The following is a 21,620-nucleotide window of genomic DNA, read 5'->3' as shown; positions in this document are numbered from 1 at the left end:
GAAGAGGGGGAACAGACACCCCAAACTCCCCCGCCCACCATCACTGTTTCTTGCTGCTGCCTCCCATTGACAGAAGCAGCCAAGAGCAGGAAGGAAGAGGGCCCAGAGCCGTGGTGTGGGAGACTCGGGGGCCACAGGGCGGGGCAGAACCCCTGGGAGAGGAGTTTGGGGGACGAATAGAAACTATGGAGCTCTGGCCCCTCACCCCACAGCACACTCACAGGCATTGGTGAGGACGGGGCCCCGCCCCCAGCATGGGAGAATCCACTGAGGTAACACCACAAAGTCCCCAGCAGAAACCCGGGGCAGTGGGCCGAATGAGATAACAGGGGAGAGAAAGGGGAAGACATGATCCACGGAAGAGTTCAGCTGCTCAGGTCCTATTTCCAGAGACAGCCATGAGCCCTTGGATGAGAATCACCACTTCCAGCTCAATCTCAGGCTCCTTTTACCCAAAACCACGTGATGGGTGAGCCAAGCTTGCTTTTCTGTGGGGTCCAAGTCTTCACCACTGCTGACTTTCTGAGTTGATAGTTTCTGCCAACCAGTGCCAAGCACTGAGTGGTACTAAAGATGCCCAGCAAATTCTGCAGGGTCCAGTCATGGTTCTCCGAGTCCTCGTTATGTGGAATTGGGAGAATTCGCCCCAGCCAGCAGAGCGGCCACCTTCTCCACCTCCTGCTTCAGAGCCAGGAGGGGTCCAAATAGCAGGAAGCTGCCACGGCCTCCAGTTGAACAGAACCAAGATGGTGAGCAAACTCTGCCCTTGGGCAACAGGCTCTTCACATGCACCAGCCCAGGGCTGTGGGGATGGACATAAAGATTCCCTAAGTAGGTTAATGAGTCGAATGACCCAAGGGGCCACTCCCACCTCCCCTTGTTGCACCTGGTTCCAGGGGAAACGCCGCCTCTTGCAGGCTGCTGGGCTCTGGTGGGCACCATAACCCACAGGCACCAGACCCTCAGGGTTTTGTCTCCCAGGTGGCACTGTGTCCAGGCCCTCGTAGGTTATTCCAGACTTATCAAGGCAGCTGCTGTGGGGGTGGGCACATGGGAACACCACTGAGTCGGGTGGCTCTGAGCTCATTGTTGCAATGACTTTCACTTGGATTGAATCCCTTGGTCAACAAGACATCTTGCGGGCAGCCCTGGAGATGGAGGCCATCCTGGAGGAATCGGGTCGTGATCACGGTAGAAGTGCTTCAGGCAGGGAAAGAACATCTGCCTCTGGGGAGGTAATCGAATGAGAAGAAATTGCTTCCTCATTAATGAGACAATTCCACGTGATCAGCCCAACAAAGGGGCCATCTTTGAGACTGAACATTGGCCTTTTATGGCAGTAGCTCCACCCCCTCCCTGAGCAATTCTACTAAAGCCCATGCAGACCCCGCATCCCGCCCTCGAGGTCACTTTGAAGTTGGCCCAATGCGTAAGAATCAGGGTAGTGAGGGAAAGACACAGGCTGATGGCCGCAGGACCATTGTCTTCTCCCGGGTACTAGAGTGTGCCTTGTGAAGGGCATTTCCCAAGCACATGGGACCCGAATATCTCCACATTCTGTGTCCATCCCAATTCCCAGACTTCTTCATCTCTTGCTTGAGGTGGACACTCAGTAACCCCAGCCTATAAGCCAGTGCTCCCCTTTCACCGAGAGGAAGGAAAGGTTCACAAAGTGGTGGCTTCCACAGCCTGAGGCCACTCACTGAGGCTTCTCCTTCACAACGGCCATCGGCACCACTCCGGACCAGGCCATTACTGGTGTCTGGAGCCAGCAGAGCTGGGGACTCCCCCGTGAGTCCTGGCAAGCACCTTCCATCCTCTGTCGGCGGGGGACCAGGAGTTCAGCAGGAGGCAGCACTGTGGGCAGGGGCGGGACTGGAGCCATGAGTCGAGTCCCCCTGGTCAGGGCCACTTTGCCCATGCTGTGTCCACTCTAAGTGAAACGTGGTTGTGCACCTGCAGTTTTGTGTTGGGTGGACTGGACAGTAGGCCTGAGCCTGATCAACGGCCCTGGAACCCCCAGGGGCCATCTGACACAGAGGTGAGGTGTTAACAGTGATAGTGTCAGGACCAGGGCTGATCTCAGTGAAGAGTGATCCCACCTTGCCCAATTACATCCTAATAAGTTTGGAAAAAAGTGTTCCCATGGGAACTAATTAAGAAGAAGGTAGATGAGGAGGCTGTGTCACTCTTTACTAGGGGACAAAGACATTGTATCTGAACAGATAACTCCACAAATCTTGCAATAAATAAATGGATGTTCAATAGTTCAAGGAACGCAATTAATTAGCGAAGGTTTTGCCCAACATGGTTCCAGCCAGGACTACTAAGTATGTTAAAAAGTAAGATTTGGTGTGAGTGGCATTTTCATGGTCCTTATTGCAATCATCAGGATTTTTTTTCCCCCTGAATCTTTCAAAACTGGGTATCTTTAGTTGAAACACAATTTTGCTGCTTAAGATCATAAGGAACGCCTTAGTAACACACACACACACACACACACACACGCTGGTTTAAAATATTTATTGATTAAAAAAAATTAAAAATTTTTTATACAAAGGTGATGAGAAAAAATCTCATGCAAACTCTGGGCATACAATAAAAATAACTCAAATATTAATATGATGGTTTTGTACAAAATAATTCTTTTGAAGTAGGACCTGTGGCAACCAGCACGGCTCCCTGCTCCAGACCGGGACGCCCCACTGGGAGGAACGCGCGGCCACCCTTGGAAACCTGTAAGTGATCCACAGTCCAGGTGTGGGATGCTCACAGTTGTCACTATGATGAACAATGAAAACCCTATTGCTGCTACTCAGAAACGAGACTGAGACCTAGGGACAGAGTAAGGAATTCCTCAACGCCGCGGGAATCCTGGAGGAGCGAAGTAATTCACAAAAGTTTTTCAGAAAATTTTCGCTAATCGTCTCAGGTGATGACACAAATGCCTTGAGATGGTTACGGAGGCTCCTGTTCCCGCTTCCCCACAGTCCTGCAGTGGATTGATAATTTGTGTATTTTACAAGTAATTTGCATAATTAAAACAAGAGATCGACGTATCATGACAATTAGAAATGCATCAAACTCTGAACGTACAAAAGAGAGAGCTTCAATATGAAACAGTAATCCTCTGAGAACGAAGACCCCGCAGTGCCGGTGCCCGCTGGGTCGTGCAGGTGCCGGCCGCCCCACGCCCGTGTCTGTCTCCACCGTGACCTCTTCGCCCCCGGCACGCCCAGGGCCAACCCCTGGGCTTATTGCATTTTTCACAAACTCATCTCATTTTCCGCAGCCTTAGTCTGTTTTCCTTGTCCCGTTTCTTAAGAATAAGTATGAATTGGTTGAAAAAATGCTCCTGGTCCTTTCTTTTTTGAACAAGTCGGAACCTCTGATCCCGGCCGTATTTCTCCGCAAACTCCTTAAATGTGGTCCTGAAAAAGAAAGAGTTTCTTGAGACACCTTCCAGAGAGCAACTCTGGCCTCCCCAGAGATCCTGCAGCGGTACTGCCTGAGCAAGCAGCCAGCCCTTCCACCAGGCCTGGCCGTGGGCGGCAGCGCACCCGGTGGGTGAGCGGCTCTGGCCAGCCGTGCCTGCTCCTCACCGGGGTCCTGCAGAGCCCTGACCTGCCCTCACTTGCAGGAACCCCTGGTCTCTCCTCTGAGTGGTCTCCAGAAATGAGCGGCCTCCACTAGCCTCCTCAGCCGGTTCGTGCAGCTGTCGCTCTCCCAGCCGTCCCCGTCACAACTGTGCCTGCCAGGTCTCCTCCGCCCCTTCCTTGCTGCCACCATGCTCTGCCTGCCACGGTCTTTCTTACACTGTTCCCTCCGCCTGGCACACCCTTCCCTTGTTTCTTCCCCCAGTTAGAGCTGCTCGTCATGAGAAACCAGGCCAAGGCATCTTCTTTGGGAAACTCGCCCTGTCTAGAAGGTCAGAGAACTGTGACTCCATCATAGCCCTCTTCACAGCGGTGATCTTGTCAAACCTCACGTGTGGAACCGGACTCCCACGTTCGAACGGGGGAGGCATTATCTGCTTCATTCTCTGATAAACGCCCTGAATGTCCAGCCCAGTGTCTGGCAACTAGTGAGCCCCAAACACTGATGGAGTGAATCAGAGCTGCCAGGTCAGGTGGTGCCCCACAGGAAAACACGAGTGACCCAGTCTAGACCAGCAAGGCTGTTCTCAAGGCTAGGGCAGCTCAGAGGGCAAAACAGGACGCGCCTCTGCGGTGACCAACCTGACCTTCACAGGCACCGGGCCCAGCAAATTCCTGTTCTCTTAGCCTTGAACTTGAAGCCAGAAACAGGGACAGGGGTAGAGGGGCCAAGGCCTGGAGCCACTGGTCCATGCAGATGCACTCGCTTGTCCAGCAACAGCAGGGCCTGGCCTGGGCAATGTGCTCTGGGGTGCCTGGAAAAATGTGGTCATTTTTGTCCGGGGGATTCTTCTTATTCCCTCCGATTTCTCTTCCCAGAGAATTTTACACTTCCTTGCAGACACTGAATTATTGTGTTAAATTATTATAACTTAATAGCTTCTGAAATATACAAACAACAAGATTATGCCGACATGGCTGTTAGAAGACAAGACAAATAATTATCAGACTCATGCTCATTTCTGTCACTGAACAACTCGTCTCATTCCTTCCCCAAGGCGCTGCCGTTTTCCTGCTCTCCATCTGTGGGGGGCTTGTTTACACATCTCTTGCAAGAAAAGCACTTCTCTCTGGCTTCCCTCTTCCTCCCTCCCTCCTTCTTGCCCTCTCCCCTGCCTTCCCTTCCTCCTTCCTTCTCTCCCTCCCTCCTTTTCTCCCCATTCCTTTCTTCCTTCTCTCCCTCCTTCCCCCTTCCTTCCTTTACTGATGTAACAACCTTGCTGTGCCGTGGCTACGCCACACTCCACCCCTGACCTGCTCGGGATGAGTCAAATGGTCAGACTCGCCTGGGCTTGTTCCACGCTCCCCTGGCTAGACAGGCATCTACACATTCTCAGTTAGGGGCTGGACAGGTGCCGCTGCTAGACAGGTCCTATTCTGGGTCTCTCTGAAAAAGTGTCCCTGAAAAGAAAGGGAGCTTCATACCTCTGTGGCCCCCGAGCCATGCCAAGGGGCAGCACTGGGTTTCTGCTGATGCTGACGAGCTGTGGTGTGAGCTCAGGAAGGTGAGTCACGGGCCCTGCATCTCTGTTCTCCCTCCACTAAGCGGGACTCAGGACAGCCTGCCATGAAGGAGGCAGCTGCTGCAGCTTCCAAGAAGGAGCACCAGGTGTCAACCCCACCAGGTAGCCAACCCCACCTGGCTAGGACCCAGTCCCTAGTGGATGCTCTCCCGAGAGGCGGGCAGGGCTGGGGCTAGGGGCTGTCTGGGAATTCTGGACTACCCCATCACCACCATTCCCACAGGCTGCTCAAGACTGAGGCTGAGACGGGCGACCAGGAAGGGACTGTATGGCTGTAGGAGGCCACACAGCCCCAGGAGGCTGCTTCGAAGAGGCCCACATGGCCTGCGTGGGGATGAGCCTAGCCGTCCAGCATGTGGTCATTTGAATTGCACATGTTTCAATAGGATGCCTACAGAACGGTAGACAGGAGATCTGGAAAAAGTTTTTGAAATGTTGTAAACTTAGCTACTTTAAAAATTTAAAAAAGCTTTATAATTATAAAAGCAATATATCTCAAGTATAAATGCTAAAATTTGCTGCATTATAGTAAGCATTTTATGATCTCTATGCACCCTGTACCATTATGTTGTATAGTTTAAATATATACAATAAAATTTCTCTTAAAAAATAGCAGGCAATTAAATCTAATTTTAAAAATAGTCAGTTTAACTCCCTTCTAATTTCTACCACTCATTTTCCTTGCGTGTGTGTGTGTATCATCTTTTTTAAATGACTCATTGCATTCTGAATATCTTTTTCCATTGTCTTCATGATGTATTCATGGGAAGGGGAGTATGTGGCTTATTGCTACTATTTTATCAATAGAGAGACAGAGAATGCTGGCCAAATGTCCTTAATAGTAATGACGGTCTCAACAGTAATGACAGCTATAACTTTTGGAGCTCCTCCTGCCTGCCAGGTGCCACTGGGGTCCCTCCCTGTAGCCCCTCACTCCATCCTCCTAGTCACTTGCTGAGGTGTGTGTGGTCATCCTCCCATTTGGAGGAGGGCTCTGACGCACAGGAAGGCCCAATACTTACCCCATGGCCGGGATAAGATGGGCCAGGGCCGGGGCCAGGCTGTGAACTAAGGCAGAGAAGGGGCTCCCACACCTTTCCCAAGCCCTTGCCTCCGCGGCCTCTGTCCCATGGCCACCTGGTGGGTGGACACAGCTGAGCCATGGCTAGAACCCAGCATTCTCATGTCTACTTTAACCATAGAAAATCACAAGTTGCAAGCAATGGGACACACATTTACTTGCCCACGTTAGCACTTGTGATGAAGATAACTCATGCTATTTTTCCCCGTTCAGAAAGTACCTGTTCTCTAGAATAGTTAGAGAAGTGTTATGAGGATTGTGTAACTAGCACTAACTTAGGCCACCCAATTCTTGATCAACCAAACCACAGGTCAAACAAAGGAGGCCTATGCCTTCATAGAAAGCATCAATTAATGTCCGCTTAAAAACTGATGCTGGCCAGGCACCGTGGCTCACGCCTGTAATCCCAGCACTTTGGGAGGCTAAGGCAGGTGGATCACCTGAGGTCAGGAGTTCAAGACCAGCCTGGTCAACATGGCGAAACCCCGTCTCTACTAAAAAATACAAAAATTAGCTGGGCATGGTAGTGGGTGCCTGTTATCCCAGCTACTTGGGAGGCTGAAGCAGGGAGAATTTCTTGAACCTCAGAGGCAAAGGTTACAGTAAACCAAGATCGTGCCACTGCACTACAGCCTGGGTGAAAAGTGAGACTGTCTCAAAAATAAACAAAAAACAAAAACAAACAAACAAAAAACCTGATGCTGGATCTTCCAGTCTAAAATAAAAATACATTGTCAACCATTTTTATGCTTATAAAACTTACAGTTTTATAGTTCTAAGAGTAGTACATGTTCATTAATTTATAAAGATTAGTCAATTAAAGCTAATTTTTAAGAGTTAAGCTTATGTATTCTTCAGATTTCTAGCATCTATTTTCTTATAAGTGTGTCTTATTTCATGGAAATAATGCCTCACTTATTATTTTAGTAAGTCTTGGCAACCCAGTTAACTCAGTTCACTTCTCCAGTATATCAAATCTTCATCTTATTCTGGGACCAACTGTTAAGACATCTGGAACCAAGGGGTGTGGTAGGGGTTACGGTGCTGTTGTTTGTAGTTAGCTTTGCATTTTTGCTTCTTGATCATTAGCTCAGAAACTCAACCTCATCTCATGGGTGCTGACGTATTGATTGGTTATCCGGGTCAGTCAGGGCTGCTGACGTTTGAAAGGTATGCAGGGTAGGAATAAAATGGTTGTGATGCATTTGGATAGCAAATAGCCCACTTTCCCAGGACTGATAAGAGGCACATTTGGAGGCTCATGACAGGCAGCATGGTAGAGGGGAATCAGCCTGGCCTCACCGGCAGGTCTTGAAAGCTCACACTTTTGTGTCTGTGGAAGGCTGGGTTACACAATTTAACAAAAACAAACCTGAAGAGTCCGCTTGTAATTGGCAAGTTCCCAGCCCCAGAAATCATCTGGTATATTTATCTCTCCATACCTGGGAGACACTTTAGATTCCTCTAGAAGTTTCTTGAATTCTTCTTTGGCTAGCAGCAATTTACTTTTCTTTTCCTTGTATTCTTCTTTTATTCTTGTCTTGACAAACTGTTCAAATATCTTAAAACACAGACACAGAAGAAAAACATCATGAAATTGCATATCAGAAATGAAATCTTGTATTCCAAGCACAACATGAGAAAGCAGCAAGAATCTATGGCAAAAGCTGTCCTTGTTCACAGCTGCTGGAGTTATGAGCAACAGCCTTTCAGCATAGCTCTCCAGGATCCAAGCGGTCTGAATAATTAAACCTGGGTCCCCACACGGCCTGGCGTTTCTCTACATGCAGGCGCCATTTCTGGGTCAAATGTGAAACAGCCCTGCTGGAGAAACCCGGAGAATGGCTTGGCTGCCCTCTCCGCAGGCATCTGGAACCAAGTGGCAATTTGGAACTCATGCCGTAGGGCTGCAGTGGTCCTCGCTGTGGCCTCCGAGCAGCATCCGTACTGCACGGCCTCCTCACTTTCTCATCATGGCCAGTGGCACCAGAACACAGCAGAGCACTCAGTTCGTGCTAGTCACTTCCTAGGGTGACGTAATTGACATTCCAGTCTCCCAAAAATGACCTTAACTTGTGAAAAGAAAGTAAATTCTGCATCTCTGATCCCCACTTGTGAACCTGGGAGTCTGGCGCGTTGGGGAGGACTCAGGGTGCACAAGCGGCCTCTTCTGAGGAGGTCATGGGATGCCAGGCTGCCTGGGTCATCAGGGTGGAAACAACTGACCAGGAGGCCTGACCCTTGGGCACTGGGCATGCCCCAGTCTGACCAGAAGTACGTCTCAAATGCTGCCCCAAACAGGAAAACCCTGCTCCTCAGTGGGAAGGACACGCACATCAGCTGGCAGGCAATTTTGGGCAAGGCTCCAGGGCACTTCTCCTGGAACCCGCCAGCCCGCATAACGAGATGCAATCTCTTTATGACAGGCCACAAAACCTCTTCTCTGTCAGAGGAAGATGGATCATTGTTCTAACAACCGAAAAATTGTCATTTATAGACTACAGAGTCAAAGAGGGACAAAGTTCTTTCATTCCTAATGCTACCCCAAACTCAAGAATATTAAAAATAAACTGAAGATGAGTGTTTATGCAAATGTAGATAAACATAAACAAAAATATCAAGAGAAAGTCCACATAGGATCCTATAAGGTCGATAAATGGCAACTGTGCACCAATCCAACCAACGGCCAGGCAGATCTTAGAATGTGACCGAGGACCAAGCAGGCAGCTCCTTCGACACTCATGCCAAGTGAGGGGGTGATGAGAAAGTAAGGTGGGCAGGTGAAAGCCTCCACCCCAGCACCGCTCAGCCCCTTCTCTGGAGCGGTTTCCTTCCCACTTTGTCTCATTGTTTCAGATTCCATGTCAGTAGTGGCAAACCTTTACAGGGTTATGAATACACAATGCTACTGGTCTCCTGAAGATACAGCAGCAAAATGAAACATCCACAAATATGGCTCAAATTGAGAATACGTGCATGTATATGTAAGTAAGAATATGATTGGCTTTTTTTCTTTTCTTTTTTTTTTTTGAGACAGAGTCTCGCTCTGTTGCCCAGGCTGGAGTGCAATGGCATGATCTTGGCTCACTGCAACCTCTGCCTCCTGGGTTCAAGCAATTCTCCTGCCTCAGCCTCCCAAGTAGCTGGGACTACAGGTGTGTGCCACCACGCCCGGCTAATTTTTTTTTTATTTTTAGTAGAGACGGGTTTCACCATGTTGGCCAGCCTGGTCTCAAACTCCACCCGCCTCGGCCTTCCAAAGTGCTGGGGTTACAGGTGTGAGTCACCGTGCCTGGCCATAATTGGCTTCTTATAGCAATGTAAGTTCTCAGTTGTCTTATATTTAACTATTAAAAAAATGAATGCAGGGTTATTATCCAAATAAAAGCATATGGCTCCATCATTAGCTAGAGTTTCGCTCTATTAATTTCAGACCTGGAGAGAAAGCCTCGCTGGCCGTGGGGTCAGGGCTCTTCAGAAATGCCTGCTTCTCTCTCTGCCTAGAACCATTTCTCCATCTCATCAAACGCTCCTCTCTTTCCTCTCGCTTTGCTCTGTTACTTTATTTTATGCTGCTATAATTTAACATTGCAGGTTTTGTTTTTCATCCTTAACAAATTATACCAGCTTTATCCAAAGTGGAGCATGACTTTTTAAAAGAGATTCCGTTGGCCGTTACATCACTGCTGTACGTTCTAGCGCAATAAAACAAAACGCTATTTGTTGCCATAGAAACAGGCCTGCTTCACCCTCCCTCGACCCTGGTTCTGTGTAGGATCACTCTTCTCCTGTGCAGCTCCCCCGGCAGAGGAAGGGCTGCGATTTTCACACCAGGGGCCTTAGCTTTCCCCGTGAACACACTGTGTGACACGAGGTCCTGTACCGATTCTACGTCTGATACTTCTAACCCGATTTCTTCCTAAATAGGACTGTGGTCTTTGGATGGGGACCTGCTATGATTTCTCTCCATCCTCCTCCTCATACGAGCTGCCATGCTCCCCTTTGATGAGGTTGCAGGCACTTCTGAATGCCCTCTGGCCACTCCAGTGCGCTGGCTACAGTGTGGCCTGCTTCCTCCTCTTTCCCACTGGACCTTCTGGGACCAAGTTGCAGGACATTGGGACAGGCCCACAGTTTCCTCTGGGTGATTTCACAGGGATGCTTAAAGGCTTTCCCCAGGCAACGGGTACTTAGCATGAGCTATACTCTCATCTCATCTATTTGCAGAGGACCCACCCAGGCAAGGGCAGGGCATCCCAGCCCAGGTAGGCCTAGCCCCATCAGGGTTGGCATCTGCTGTCTCTGATGATGGCCTGAGGAAGGTCCAGCCTCACAGTGCTCGCTTGGATGAGCCCTGGATGGGATGCCCATGTCCCCCAGACATCAGGGGGGATATCGGGGGGACATCAGGGGGCTGGCGCTGCCCTGCCCATGAACCACTTCCACCCAGCAAGCAGACTGGGCCCCTGTGTTCCCAGTTGTTTTAAGAGATGTGCCTTGGCATTTAAACTAGAATATCTGGAAGGGCTTGATCATAAATTGGAATTTTCTTTTTGCAATGGAGATGATCTTACTTATTCAATGTTTTTTAAAGGGACTAATGGCCTCAAAAGGTATCCATGGCACAGAGAGAGAACAACTGACAACAGCAAACTAGTTGTGGTGGCACACATGGCACACGTGGCACACGCCACGCATGCCACACAGAAGCCACACGCCACACACAGCACACACGCCACACACACTCCAGATGTACTGATGATTTTTAGACACTGCCTAGTTTATGGTTCCTGACTATGTCCTCCAGTGAGTCTGTCACGTAAAATCACAGGCTCCTTTCTATGCTTTTTCATAGCTGATTTTTTTTTTTTTTTTTTTTGAGACGGAGTTTTGCTCTTTTTGCCCAGGCTGCAATGCAATGGCACAATCTCGGCTCACTGCAACCTCTGCCTCCTGGGTTCAAGTGATTCTCCTGCCTCAGCCTCCCAGGTAGCTGGGATTACAAGCAAGCACCATGACACCTGGTTAATTTTTGGCGTTTTTAGTAAAGACAGGGCTTTGCCATGTTGACCAGGCTGGTCTCGAATTCCCGACCTCAGGTGATCCGCCCACCTCGGCCTCCCAAAATGCTGGGATTACAGGCATGAGCCATTGTGCCCAGCCATAGCTGAAATTTTTGATTTTTAAAATTGCAACAAAATGGTGAAATATTGCCAATTATCAAAGTCTATGGTTTTCCTTCACTATAGGAAAAAAATATATAACACCCAAACTCAGCTAACTCTATTGTAGTATTATTTTGAGACTGTGATAACACATTTCACATATTTTAAAATATTTCTTTATAGAAAATGAAACTCAGCTAGAAGACAATAAAAGATTATTAATTCCAAGTTCTTGAAAAGTTCAAGTTCTGTATTCCAAGGCAGTCAATCCTGGGAACACGTCACACTGCCCAGCCTAAGGCAGTCAATCCTGGGAACACGTCACACTGCCCAGCCTAAGGCAGTCAATCCTGGGAACACGTCACACTGCCCAGCCTGCCCTGAGCCTGCTCCAGGGAGACGGTCCAGTTCCAGTGAGCGGAGTGGTGGGGCAAGGGCTGGGAGCGGGCGTGGGGACAGAGTGGGAGCTGGTTACAACGAGCAACGTGGGTCCATGTGACTGAGACCCTGTGGGTTAGTGCTCCACTGACATCACCTCAGGCATGTGCTTAAAGGGGCTTGATGAGCAGAGGACAGAATTGAAAATAAAATGGCAATTTCCCATACCCTCCGTCTGGGGCTTTATCAGATTCTGTTGGTGTGAGAAATCCAGTGGACACCAACCTGGGGCCCCTGGTCACAGAATCCCTCTTCCCCAAATTAACTATGGCTCTTCCATTTTCAGCCGCTCTTCTTAATAGCTCACCTTCCACGTGCATCATTTCTGAACTCAAAGGGCAAAGGGAGGGCAAGACGTGACCGCACGCATGGAGTCTGGGCAGGGAAGTCCGGACCTCCCAGAGTCTATCTCAGGGCCCTTCTCAGACGCGCTCCACGGGCCACACAGACCCAGGCTGTGCTGGTCCCTCCCCCAGCAACCACAGGCCCCTCCTGTGAGCCAACACCATCTGTCCCTCTGTCTGTTTGATATGGAAAGCAGTGTTGGCTCAGGCACCTACTTTGTGAAAAGCTAGGGCAGACCCCTGGCAAGTCTCTCCTTAAAATAGCCCCCAGAGAACCCCCTCTAATCAATTCCTTGTTTTCTGGGCGATGTTCTGTAGAACTTCCACCCTTTACTGTGCTGCTATTGTTCTCTGGACCACTCCTATTTCATTAGTATTATTGTCAACCTGAAGAACAAGCAGAAAGAGGCTCTCTAAAATGAAATGAATGCTTATTTGGGAAGAGAGCATTGCAATGGGAATACACATGCCATCAAAAATGACAAGAATACTCAGGGAGTAAAAAAAAGACAGTAATTTTTAAGGAAAAATAAATGAGAGGATTAAATCATTGTTTTGAAATAATTATCTTTGGCTACAGAGATACATAACAAGACAAAGCCAGTCTGAGGTTGGACAGGCAGTTGTTGGATAGGCGTCCTTGGAGAAGTGCTTTTTGTGTGTATAAGTTTGTGATGAGCCAGGTGCAGTGGCTCACACCTGTAATACCCACACTTTGGGAGCCCGAGGTGGAAGGATTGCTTGAGCCCAGGAGTTCAGGATGAGCCTGGGGAATATAGAGCAACCATATCTCTACAAAAAGTATAAAAATTAGCTGGGCCTGGTGGCTGGTGCCTGTAGTCCCAGCTACTCAGGAGACTGAGGTGGGAGGATGGCTTGAGTCCAGGAAGTGGAGGTTGCAGTGAGCTGAGATTGGAACAATGCACTCCAGCCTGGGCAACAGAGCCAGACCCTGTCTAGAATAGAACAGAATAGAATAGAATAGAATAGAATAGAATAGAATAGAATAGAACAGAACAGAACAGAATAGAATAGAATAGAATAGAATAGAATAGAATAGAATAGAATAGAATAGAATAGAATAGAATAGAAGGTTTTGATGGCCTTGTGTGCAAGACTGTGGTTCTCATAGAGCCTTTTTAGTTATCAGGTACACAAGTGTGAGAACCCTCTCTTCATGGCCTTCCCCCATTCTATTTGTCAGGGTTCTCTTAACATTACTGGCTTCATTTTCATTCTGACAACTTTCATACTATATAAGACTTTAAGCATATAAAACCTTAAGGTCTTAAGATACCTATTTCAGTATCTTTATATAATACCTTCAGTATTTCATATTTTTAACATATGATTTATGGTCATTTGGAATGAGGGTTAATGCTCCTAAAATCTACATTTTCATCTTTAGAAGTATTTGTCTTCCAGGGTCATAACCAAATGGTGAGGTAAGAATAATGACCAGAATAGCCTTCCTCAGTCCCTCTAACTCTTCTGTTCACAAGCTTGCAAGCTCCAGTGCTGGAGTTGTAACTCCTCCCCACTGGCCACATTTACAACACAGTGTCTGTCATTCAGGAACGAAAAGCTCCCCAGATCCAGGATGCAGCAGTCGCTTTCATGCCCCTCTCTGCAGTCAAAGTGCCCTCCCACTCCATTACCTGCTTTCGTTCCTCAGAGTTGAGCAGGAGATAGCGTGGGTCAAACACGATTTTGTGTAATTCTTTCTCCCAGGTAGAAAATGCTGACACCTAAAGAAAGATATTCAATAGAGTTGCTGTTAGCATCTAATGCTAAGCCTGAAGCCGCGCTGAAATGATCGATGGTTAAAAACAAACAAACAAAAACCGGCATTAAAGTACAATAGATTCAGTGATGTGGTGGAGTATAAGTGTTAGACATGTCAGACGTCCCAAGAAAATCAATACCTAGAACATCAGAAAATTTAATTTCTAGACTCATGACCATTTCTTTCTTGGGTAACTTTCAGGGTTGTGTCCCCTGATGTGAAACCCCAATTATATCTGTAGAGGCATGGCATTCTGGAACACCCCACTTCAAAAGGAGAAATTATATTTGTAAAAATTTTCAGAACCCCTACAGACCATAACAAAGAGTAACGTCTTGAAAACAGGCTGAGTTTAGTTGATTTGCAATCAAAGTTTAACCTCTTTTAGGCAGGTCATTTTAAAAATAAATTATTTTGTTTGCAATAGTTTTACACATACTAAAAATTTGCAAGAATATTACAGAAAGTCACCATATACTCATACCCAGTTTCTCATGTTGTTAACATATCAGTAGGCTAGATTCATCACCACTAACACTGATACATTATTACTAACAATAGTCTGCGTTTATTCGGATTTCTTTAGGTTTTACCCAATTTTCTGTTTCTGTCCAGGATCCTGTCACATTTGGCTGCCATATCTCCTTGGACTCCTCTTGGTTGTGACAGGGTCTCAGACAGCCCTTGCTGTTGATGACTTTGAGGAGCAAAGTCATGATGGTTTGAGGAGCCCTGGTCAGGTGCATTGCAGGATGCTCCTCAGTTGGGATTTGTCTGAGGTTTTCCTCATAAATAGCCTGAGGTTATGGGTTTTGGGAGGAAGACCACACAGGTAAATGCCATTCTCATCATGTCATAACAAGGGTATACACACTGCTGACATGACTCCTCACTGTCAGTGGTGGCCGTGGTCGGCTGGCTGAGGTCTCCCCACTGTGAAGTGCACCTCTCCATGCTGTCCTCTCTGGAAGGACATCGCCATGCACAGCTCACACTTAGGGGTATGGGCTGTGTCCACTTCCGAGGAGGAGAAGTAGCTACATGAGTGACTGGGAAATGTTCTGGGGGCGGGGGGTGGTGAATACTCGTTCATGCCTCCACATTGCTTATGTACTCAATCTTTTATTTATATTGCTATGGACTCGGATATTCAGCCCATGCTTGGGCTGGACTCCAGTGTGACTTTGCTTCTTTTCCTGCTCAGCTTCTTCCAGGTTAGCCTTGACAAGCTCTGTGGGGGGTTCCTGGCTCCTGTGCCCCTCTGACAGGAGCTCATCACTTGGCTTTTTGGGCATCTCCTTAATTTCTGCCACTAAGGATACTCCAGGGTCATCTTCTGCATGTCCCACCTTTGCCCTTGAATCAGTCAATTCTCCAATAAGCCCTGGCTCCTTTCCTAGAACGGTGTTAGAAACCAAGATCTGGGCACTGGTGTGTTCAATGTTAATGAGGTGTCATTGCTTCTAGACTCTCTCAGCTGATAGAGCAAGGGAATGCTTAAGTCATTTAGAACATAAAAGCATTCATTTAAAAACATGGATTATGCATTCACTGTGCCTTGAGCCCTAAGCTGGGTATTGAGGATCCTGAGGAAATAAATCAAGGAAGCCCATGGTCTAGGGTAGTGCTGGTGAGGAGCTAGCAGACTCTTAAGATGGCACTAGGGCCACAGCAGAGACAGACCTGGACACTAGTGGGACCCAGCAAAGACCCACAGCAGCCTGGGGAGGTGGCTTCCAGAGTTCTGTGACTTTGGAACATGAATACTCCTCACGGTTCACATAGGAGTCTGGGGGGTATCCCAGGAATGGCTGGCAGTCAGGGCAAAGGCTGGGTCATGAACTACAGGGAATGCAGGAATCGCAAGAGGTTGAACATGCCTGGGGGTGCCAGAGCCCATGAAGGAACAAGGAAGAGGCAGCAGAGCCAGAGGCTGAGGTGCAGGGCAGTCTGAGACACGGTCAGGAGCCTGGGCATTCTCTCGAGAGACAGGGGAGAAGGAAATTCGGATGGGGCATGAGTTTGAGGAAAGCCACCCTGGGATCTGGGCAGGAGATGAATACCTGGGCAGGGTCAGGGAGGGGAAGGTAATTGAAAGTTTACAAAAACAAAACCCCATTCGCATTCTTAAAATATTCCTCATAGAGGTACTATTTCAATAAACACGTGCTTTATCTGTTTATCATAACAGATGAATTTACTTCACTGGCAATTTCTATCTTTAACTATCAAATTTCAGCCTTTTCTGTAATAACCCACAAGCTCTTTCATTGGGTGGGATGACCGAGGGTCCAGCCAGGGATTCTCCTCCATAGAACACGGTGAAGCATTGCTGGGACTCAGAGTGAGGGGGTGACTCTGGGAGGGTCTCCAGGCATAATGGGTCCCTTTAGCTTTGACTGAGTGCACGTGGCCCTGGGAGCATCTGGGGCTGTTAGAGAAGCTGTGGGCAGCCTCCATTCAGCCCAATCAGATGGCAGACACCCATCTCACGGGGACCTGTGCACAGCCCGACGGTCCCAGCTCTGCAGGGACAGAGGATTAGACCGTGTGTGGCATAACGACACCAGTTTCTGAAAAATGTTGGAGTTCTAGAAGTATAATAAAATAATTTTTCAATTAATGATGTGTAGTTTTTGCTGCCGAAGGGATTTATAATCTCTATAGAAGGTCAGATAAGCCATCTCTACAGTGATCACAACTTACAATGATAAGCCCAACAGTGTCATGTCAGGGACAGTTCAGGGAAGGGTGAGAGCACAGTGGCTGGGACCCAGGATGGAGGTGGGGGCTGAAGTGAAGGCTGCACAGCCATGTGTAAAACAGGGTCCTTCCCTGCCCTCCAGGTGGGCGCAGGACTTCTCCCAAAGAAGGGGTCCTGACAGCCATGGGGACGAGGAGTCCTGCGAACTGCTCCTGAGAGAAGCCTGACATTCCCGAGCCTGTGTGAAATATCTACGTTGCCCAGAGAGTACATTCCTTGGGGCCAAGATTACACACATGTGTGTGTGACTATACACACACACATAAGCACACACACAAACATCCACAGCATGTACACATGCAGGTGCACACACATGCAAACACATGAACACACACAGGACATGCTAAGATATGCATACACGGGCACGTGTGTACACACCCGCATGTACATAGTTGCACAAATGCACACATATGCACAAAGATGCACACACTGATACACACATGCACATGTGTGCCTACATACACACACACACACGGTACCGCCACCACCACCAAGGAAGTCCAACGTTGCAGAACAACCAGGGAAAGAAAGAGAAAGCCCATCAACTGAGTAGACAGCAAGCTGCGTATCTCCTTTATTTATTTATTTATTTTTGAGACGGAGTCTCGCTCTGTCGTCCAGCTGGAGTGCAGTGGTGCGATCTCGGCTCACTGCAAGCTCCGCCTCCCAGGTTCACGTCATTCTCCTGCCTCAGCCTCCCAAGTAGCTGGGACTACAGGCGCCCACCACCAAGTCTGGCTAATTTTTGTATTTTTAGTCGCAACAGGGTTTCACCGTGTTAGCCAGGATGGTCTCGATCTCCTGACTCATGATCCACTCGCCTCAGCCTCCCGAAGTGCTGGGACTAGGCATGAGCCACCGTGCCCGGCCCAAGCTGCATATCTTTTTTAAGTCCAGCTATGCTGTGGGACTGTTCTCTGGGTGGCCGTGGACAAAACCTGGTTCTCCCTGTTTCTGGCTGGTACCTCTCCAGAATGACTGGAATGCACTGGGAATGCAACAGGCTGAGAACAGCCAGGCTTTGTTTGGGTCCCACCCCAGAAACAAGACATCCTTCCACCTTTAGCCCAGCATTTCACATGACCTCAGGGTATAAAACCCACTGTGGGCTGCTTTTTGGAGCCCCTTGGTTACAGCAAAGGGTAGAGGAGGCTCCGTCCCCTCCTTGCCGCTTTCCTGGGCCTGCAGGACTGGTTCACAAGGCACCCTCATCTTCTACCACCCTTGTTTTCTGTCTGCAGGGAATAAACCCACTTCAGATGATTTGCTGTGTGTGTGGGCGTTCTGTCTCAGCAGCCTCACACAGGTGGCTGACCGGTGCCCAGGGAATCTCCTTCACATCTCAGTTTCTATTGCTGCATAAGCAACGACTTCAAACTCAGCAGGTCACAAGCACTACCTCGGACCACTCCATGGACTGCATGGGTCCTGAGTCCAGCATGGGGGCATTGGGCTCCTTGGCCCAGATCCCACTGGGCTGAGACGAGGTGCCAGCAGGAGCTTTGTTCTCGTCTGGTGCTTGGGGTCCTCTTCCAAGCTCACTGGACGTTGGGAGAATTCAGGTCTTGTGGTTGCAGGGCTGAAGCTTTCCATGTCTTCAGCCAGCTGGGAGCCAATCTTGGCTCCGAGTGGCTGCCTGCAGGTCCTTGCCCCAGGACCCCCACAGTGGGGCAGCTTCTTCAAGCCAGAGAGAGAATCTCTCCCTGGCTAAGGCAGAGTCTTACACAACACAGTGCAACATTGCCACGGGTGTGACATGGGCCCCATCCACGCTCAAGGAGAGGCCTGCACAGGATGAGCACAGCACGGTGGGGTGGGGTAGGGGGTGGTGTTTAGAATCCTGTCTGCCCAGCACGCCCCAAGACCAGGACACGCTGTCCCTCCCTCAGGGGTTTCCACGTCTCAGCAGAGATCTCTCTCTTTCCTCTTGCCTAACACTTCTTTGATTCTTTGGCATTTTATATGTGACTTGATCCTTAAAGACCTAAATTCTTCTGTAAACTTCAGACCCTTTCCTGCAGAAGTTTGTGATTCCACCCTCTTCCTCACCCTGTTGTACATCGTCACATCACCCCCTGGACGAACAGCAACGGCGATCCTGGTGCCTGTCTCAGCACGCCTGTTGTCTGTTTCCCTGTGGATGACGTGACCATGGCTGTGACCGTGGCCGTGTCTGTGACCGTGGCTGTGTCTGTGACCATGACCGTGTCTGTGACCGTGACCCTGTCTGTGACCGTGGCTGTGTCTCTGACCATGACTGTGTCTGTGACCGTGGCCATGTCAGTGACTATGTCTGTGACCGTGGCTGTGTCTGTGATAGTGGCTGTGTCTGTAAATACTGGAGCTGCCTCGGTGGGAGAACAACAGGGTCTTGTTCTGGCTCCTGGGCTGGAGCGAGTGTTTGACTCTGCCTGAGGACCACGTTGCTGGTCCCTCACTGCACGTTCTCATCTGATCGCTGTTTCAGGACTGTTCCTCCACCCTGCCTGAATCACGAGAGTGGGGACTGGAGGTCATGTGGGCTGGGCTGGAGTTGTGCCCTTTCTTCCACTCTCAGCCTCCTGCAGTGGGACTCTCTCCTCTCTCCCTGGGAACGCCGGCTGGAGCTCCTCTATTCCCTCATTAGTGTCCGGGTTGCAATTGATTCCCTCCCATTTCCACAGTGGAAGAAGCCAGAGCTGGTTGTTAGAAATGCAGGTGCCAGAAGTTAGCTGCAGAGGAGGCAGTGTGGTTGCAGGCCAGAGAGGCAGTTTCCAAACTCGGCAGATATCTCCATAAAATGGACATTGCCCAAGCATCACCCTGCAGATAGTGGCCGGCTGGCAGCAGGCGTCCTTGACTGCAGGTTGCCGTGTGGCACCGTCTCAGCCCGCAGGCATCTCTGCTGGAGAGAGGACAGGCACCTGGAGTCTGAGGTTCGGGAAGGGAAACTGCACCTTCTTCACAGCCACAGGAACTGGGCTGTCCCTTTCACAGCTGTTTTCAACATCCTCTCCGTGCCAAGGACCTGGTCTGGAGAACCCAAAAGTGTTTTCCAGATCAAGTGGCAAGATAAAAGGCCACGTGGGTAAAGCATGTGGCCATGGTCATCTGGTTCTGGGACAGACACCGCTGTCTCTTAACCACTCCCCTCCCTGCCACGTCACCTCCCTCAACTCACACCCTCTAAAACTTCTCCTCCTTGAGCCCTCAGGTGAGTCCACAATTCGGCTGGGTGCTCGAGGCCCTGGTGGTCTCGCCCCAGCTCCCTCCCAGCATTCAGGGGGCTGCTTCTCTGTGCTGCCGAGTGATGAGTGGCTGCCAGGAGCCCCAGGTTTCCCTGAGCACCCACACCAACTTGAGCAGACTCTCAGCAGGGAAGAGACCCTAAAGCACGGCCCGAGCCCAGCACTGTCCATGCCTCCTGCTGTGGATGGGTCTGGGTGAGCCCCTGCCTGAAACCGGGCACCTCAGCCCTGGGAAGGCGGCCAAGACCTTGGGCATAAAGGAAAAGGTCACCATTTATAAAACAACACCAGGGAAAACTAGATCTAACTTCAGTCCCAGCTTCACCAAAAGCCTCTCTGGAGACTGAGAAACTCATCGTGCATTGTTCCGGTGGATGCGTCAGCTCTGAGAAAAGGGGGTTCAGTTCAACTAAAGTGGCTGAGAGCTCGAGGACGGCTCAGCCACTTGTGGGACGCCAACGTCCTGGAGGTGCCCCATGCGTGTGCGGCTCTCGGAGGTCATCAAGGACGGGACAGGTCTGGTCTGGCAGGGAGCCTCCGACAGAAGCAGAACGCTACCTTCTATCTCTAAAACCAAAAAGGCTCTTTCAAGTATTTTTCAATCCTTGGATCACGGAAAAGGCCAGGGATCCTGATGACTAGAGTAAAGGGCGAAAGCTGGCAAAAGGATGGCGCCTGCCAAGTCCCGAACTGGAGGATAAAGCCCCAGCCTTGAGAGGGCCTCAGGTCAGGGGCACAGTCCATGGCCTCTCCAAGGAAAGCCGGAGCCATGCCCTCTCCAACCCTGACGCTGGGGCTGGGCTTAGCCAGGCAGACTCGTGTGCGTCTGCAGAAACGTGTGTCTGTCTGTCTGCACCATCCGCCCCCACCCAGCCTCATGGCTCCCTGCTGTGGTCCTCAGTGTGTTCCAGGGACGGGAGCTGCGGTCTCTGTCCCTCAAGGAAAGCTGGGTCATACAGGGTCTCCCAAACGTGGCGAACTTCCATCTCAAAGACAAGCCTGGTTACTTTTATGAAAGTCCTGGAAGCTAATGTTTTGATGAAATTTGATTGTCAAACAAAATGTATTTACTTTTACTTCTTTGTATCTTCAAATGGCCGTAATAGACCGGGAGCATGAAGTGTTAATCGAATTAGAGGTGATTTTTCCTTCTGGCTTTTATGAGTGCGAACGTCCTAAGGAAGGAAGCAATCTGTCACAATTACCTTCCTCTCTTGACGACCCTGCAGCTGGACCTTTGAAATACGATCACGATTTCCTTGCACAGCCTGCCCTTCCCCTCGCCCATGCCCTGTGGGCAGAGGACAGGCTGCGATCGGTTATCTTGGGGCCTGCGTGGAATTCGCTCATGTAAATAAATGAATAAAGCTCCCAGGTAACATTATGCTATATTATTTCATGCTGTGTTGGAAACACAAGAAGACAGACAGACAAGCCAGGCTGCTCCAAGGTGTTGAGGGCGGCCTGCCCTTGCCGCCGCCAAGTAAGACCCCAGCAGCTGAAATGCATCTCCAGGTCCCTTGGTCCCTAGTCATGGGCCCCGCCCCCCAGCCTTTCTTCTCAACGCAGCCTGCAGGCTGTGTGGCCAGTGCCAGCCCCCTCCCTCCCTTCCTGCCATCTTCATCTCTCCTGTTTC

At 49.6% G+C, this 21,620-nt stretch overlaps 1 protein-coding gene across 1 annotated transcript in view; it reads right to left on the bottom strand.

Annotated features, from left to right (window-relative positions):
- Positions 1 to 2,508: 2,508 nt before the first annotated feature.
- The window catches only part of LOC105470826 (transcription elongation regulator 1 like), a 232,771-nt gene continuing 213,659 nt past the window's right edge, over positions 2,509 to 21,620 (bottom strand). Inside the window, exons 10-12 of the mRNA XM_011723087.2 lie at positions 13,866 to 13,955; positions 7,703 to 7,821; positions 2,509 to 3,431 (exon numbers count right to left, since the gene is read on the bottom strand). Of these exons, the coding sequence (XP_011721389.1) occupies positions 3,275 to 3,431; positions 7,703 to 7,821; positions 13,866 to 13,955 (366 nt within the window). The 3' untranslated portion in view covers positions 2,509 to 3,274. The remainder of the gene's footprint in view (positions 3,432 to 7,702; positions 7,822 to 13,865; positions 13,956 to 21,620) is intronic.

Source organism: Macaca nemestrina, chromosome 9 (genome assembly GCF_043159975.1).
Source record: "Macaca nemestrina isolate mMacNem1 chromosome 9, mMacNem.hap1, whole genome shotgun sequence".
NCBI classification, from domain to species: Eukaryota; Metazoa; Chordata; class Mammalia; order Primates; family Cercopithecidae; genus Macaca; species Macaca nemestrina.
Note: the sequence above shows the minus strand (reverse complement) of the source record. Positions and strands in the feature narration are given on the sequence as shown.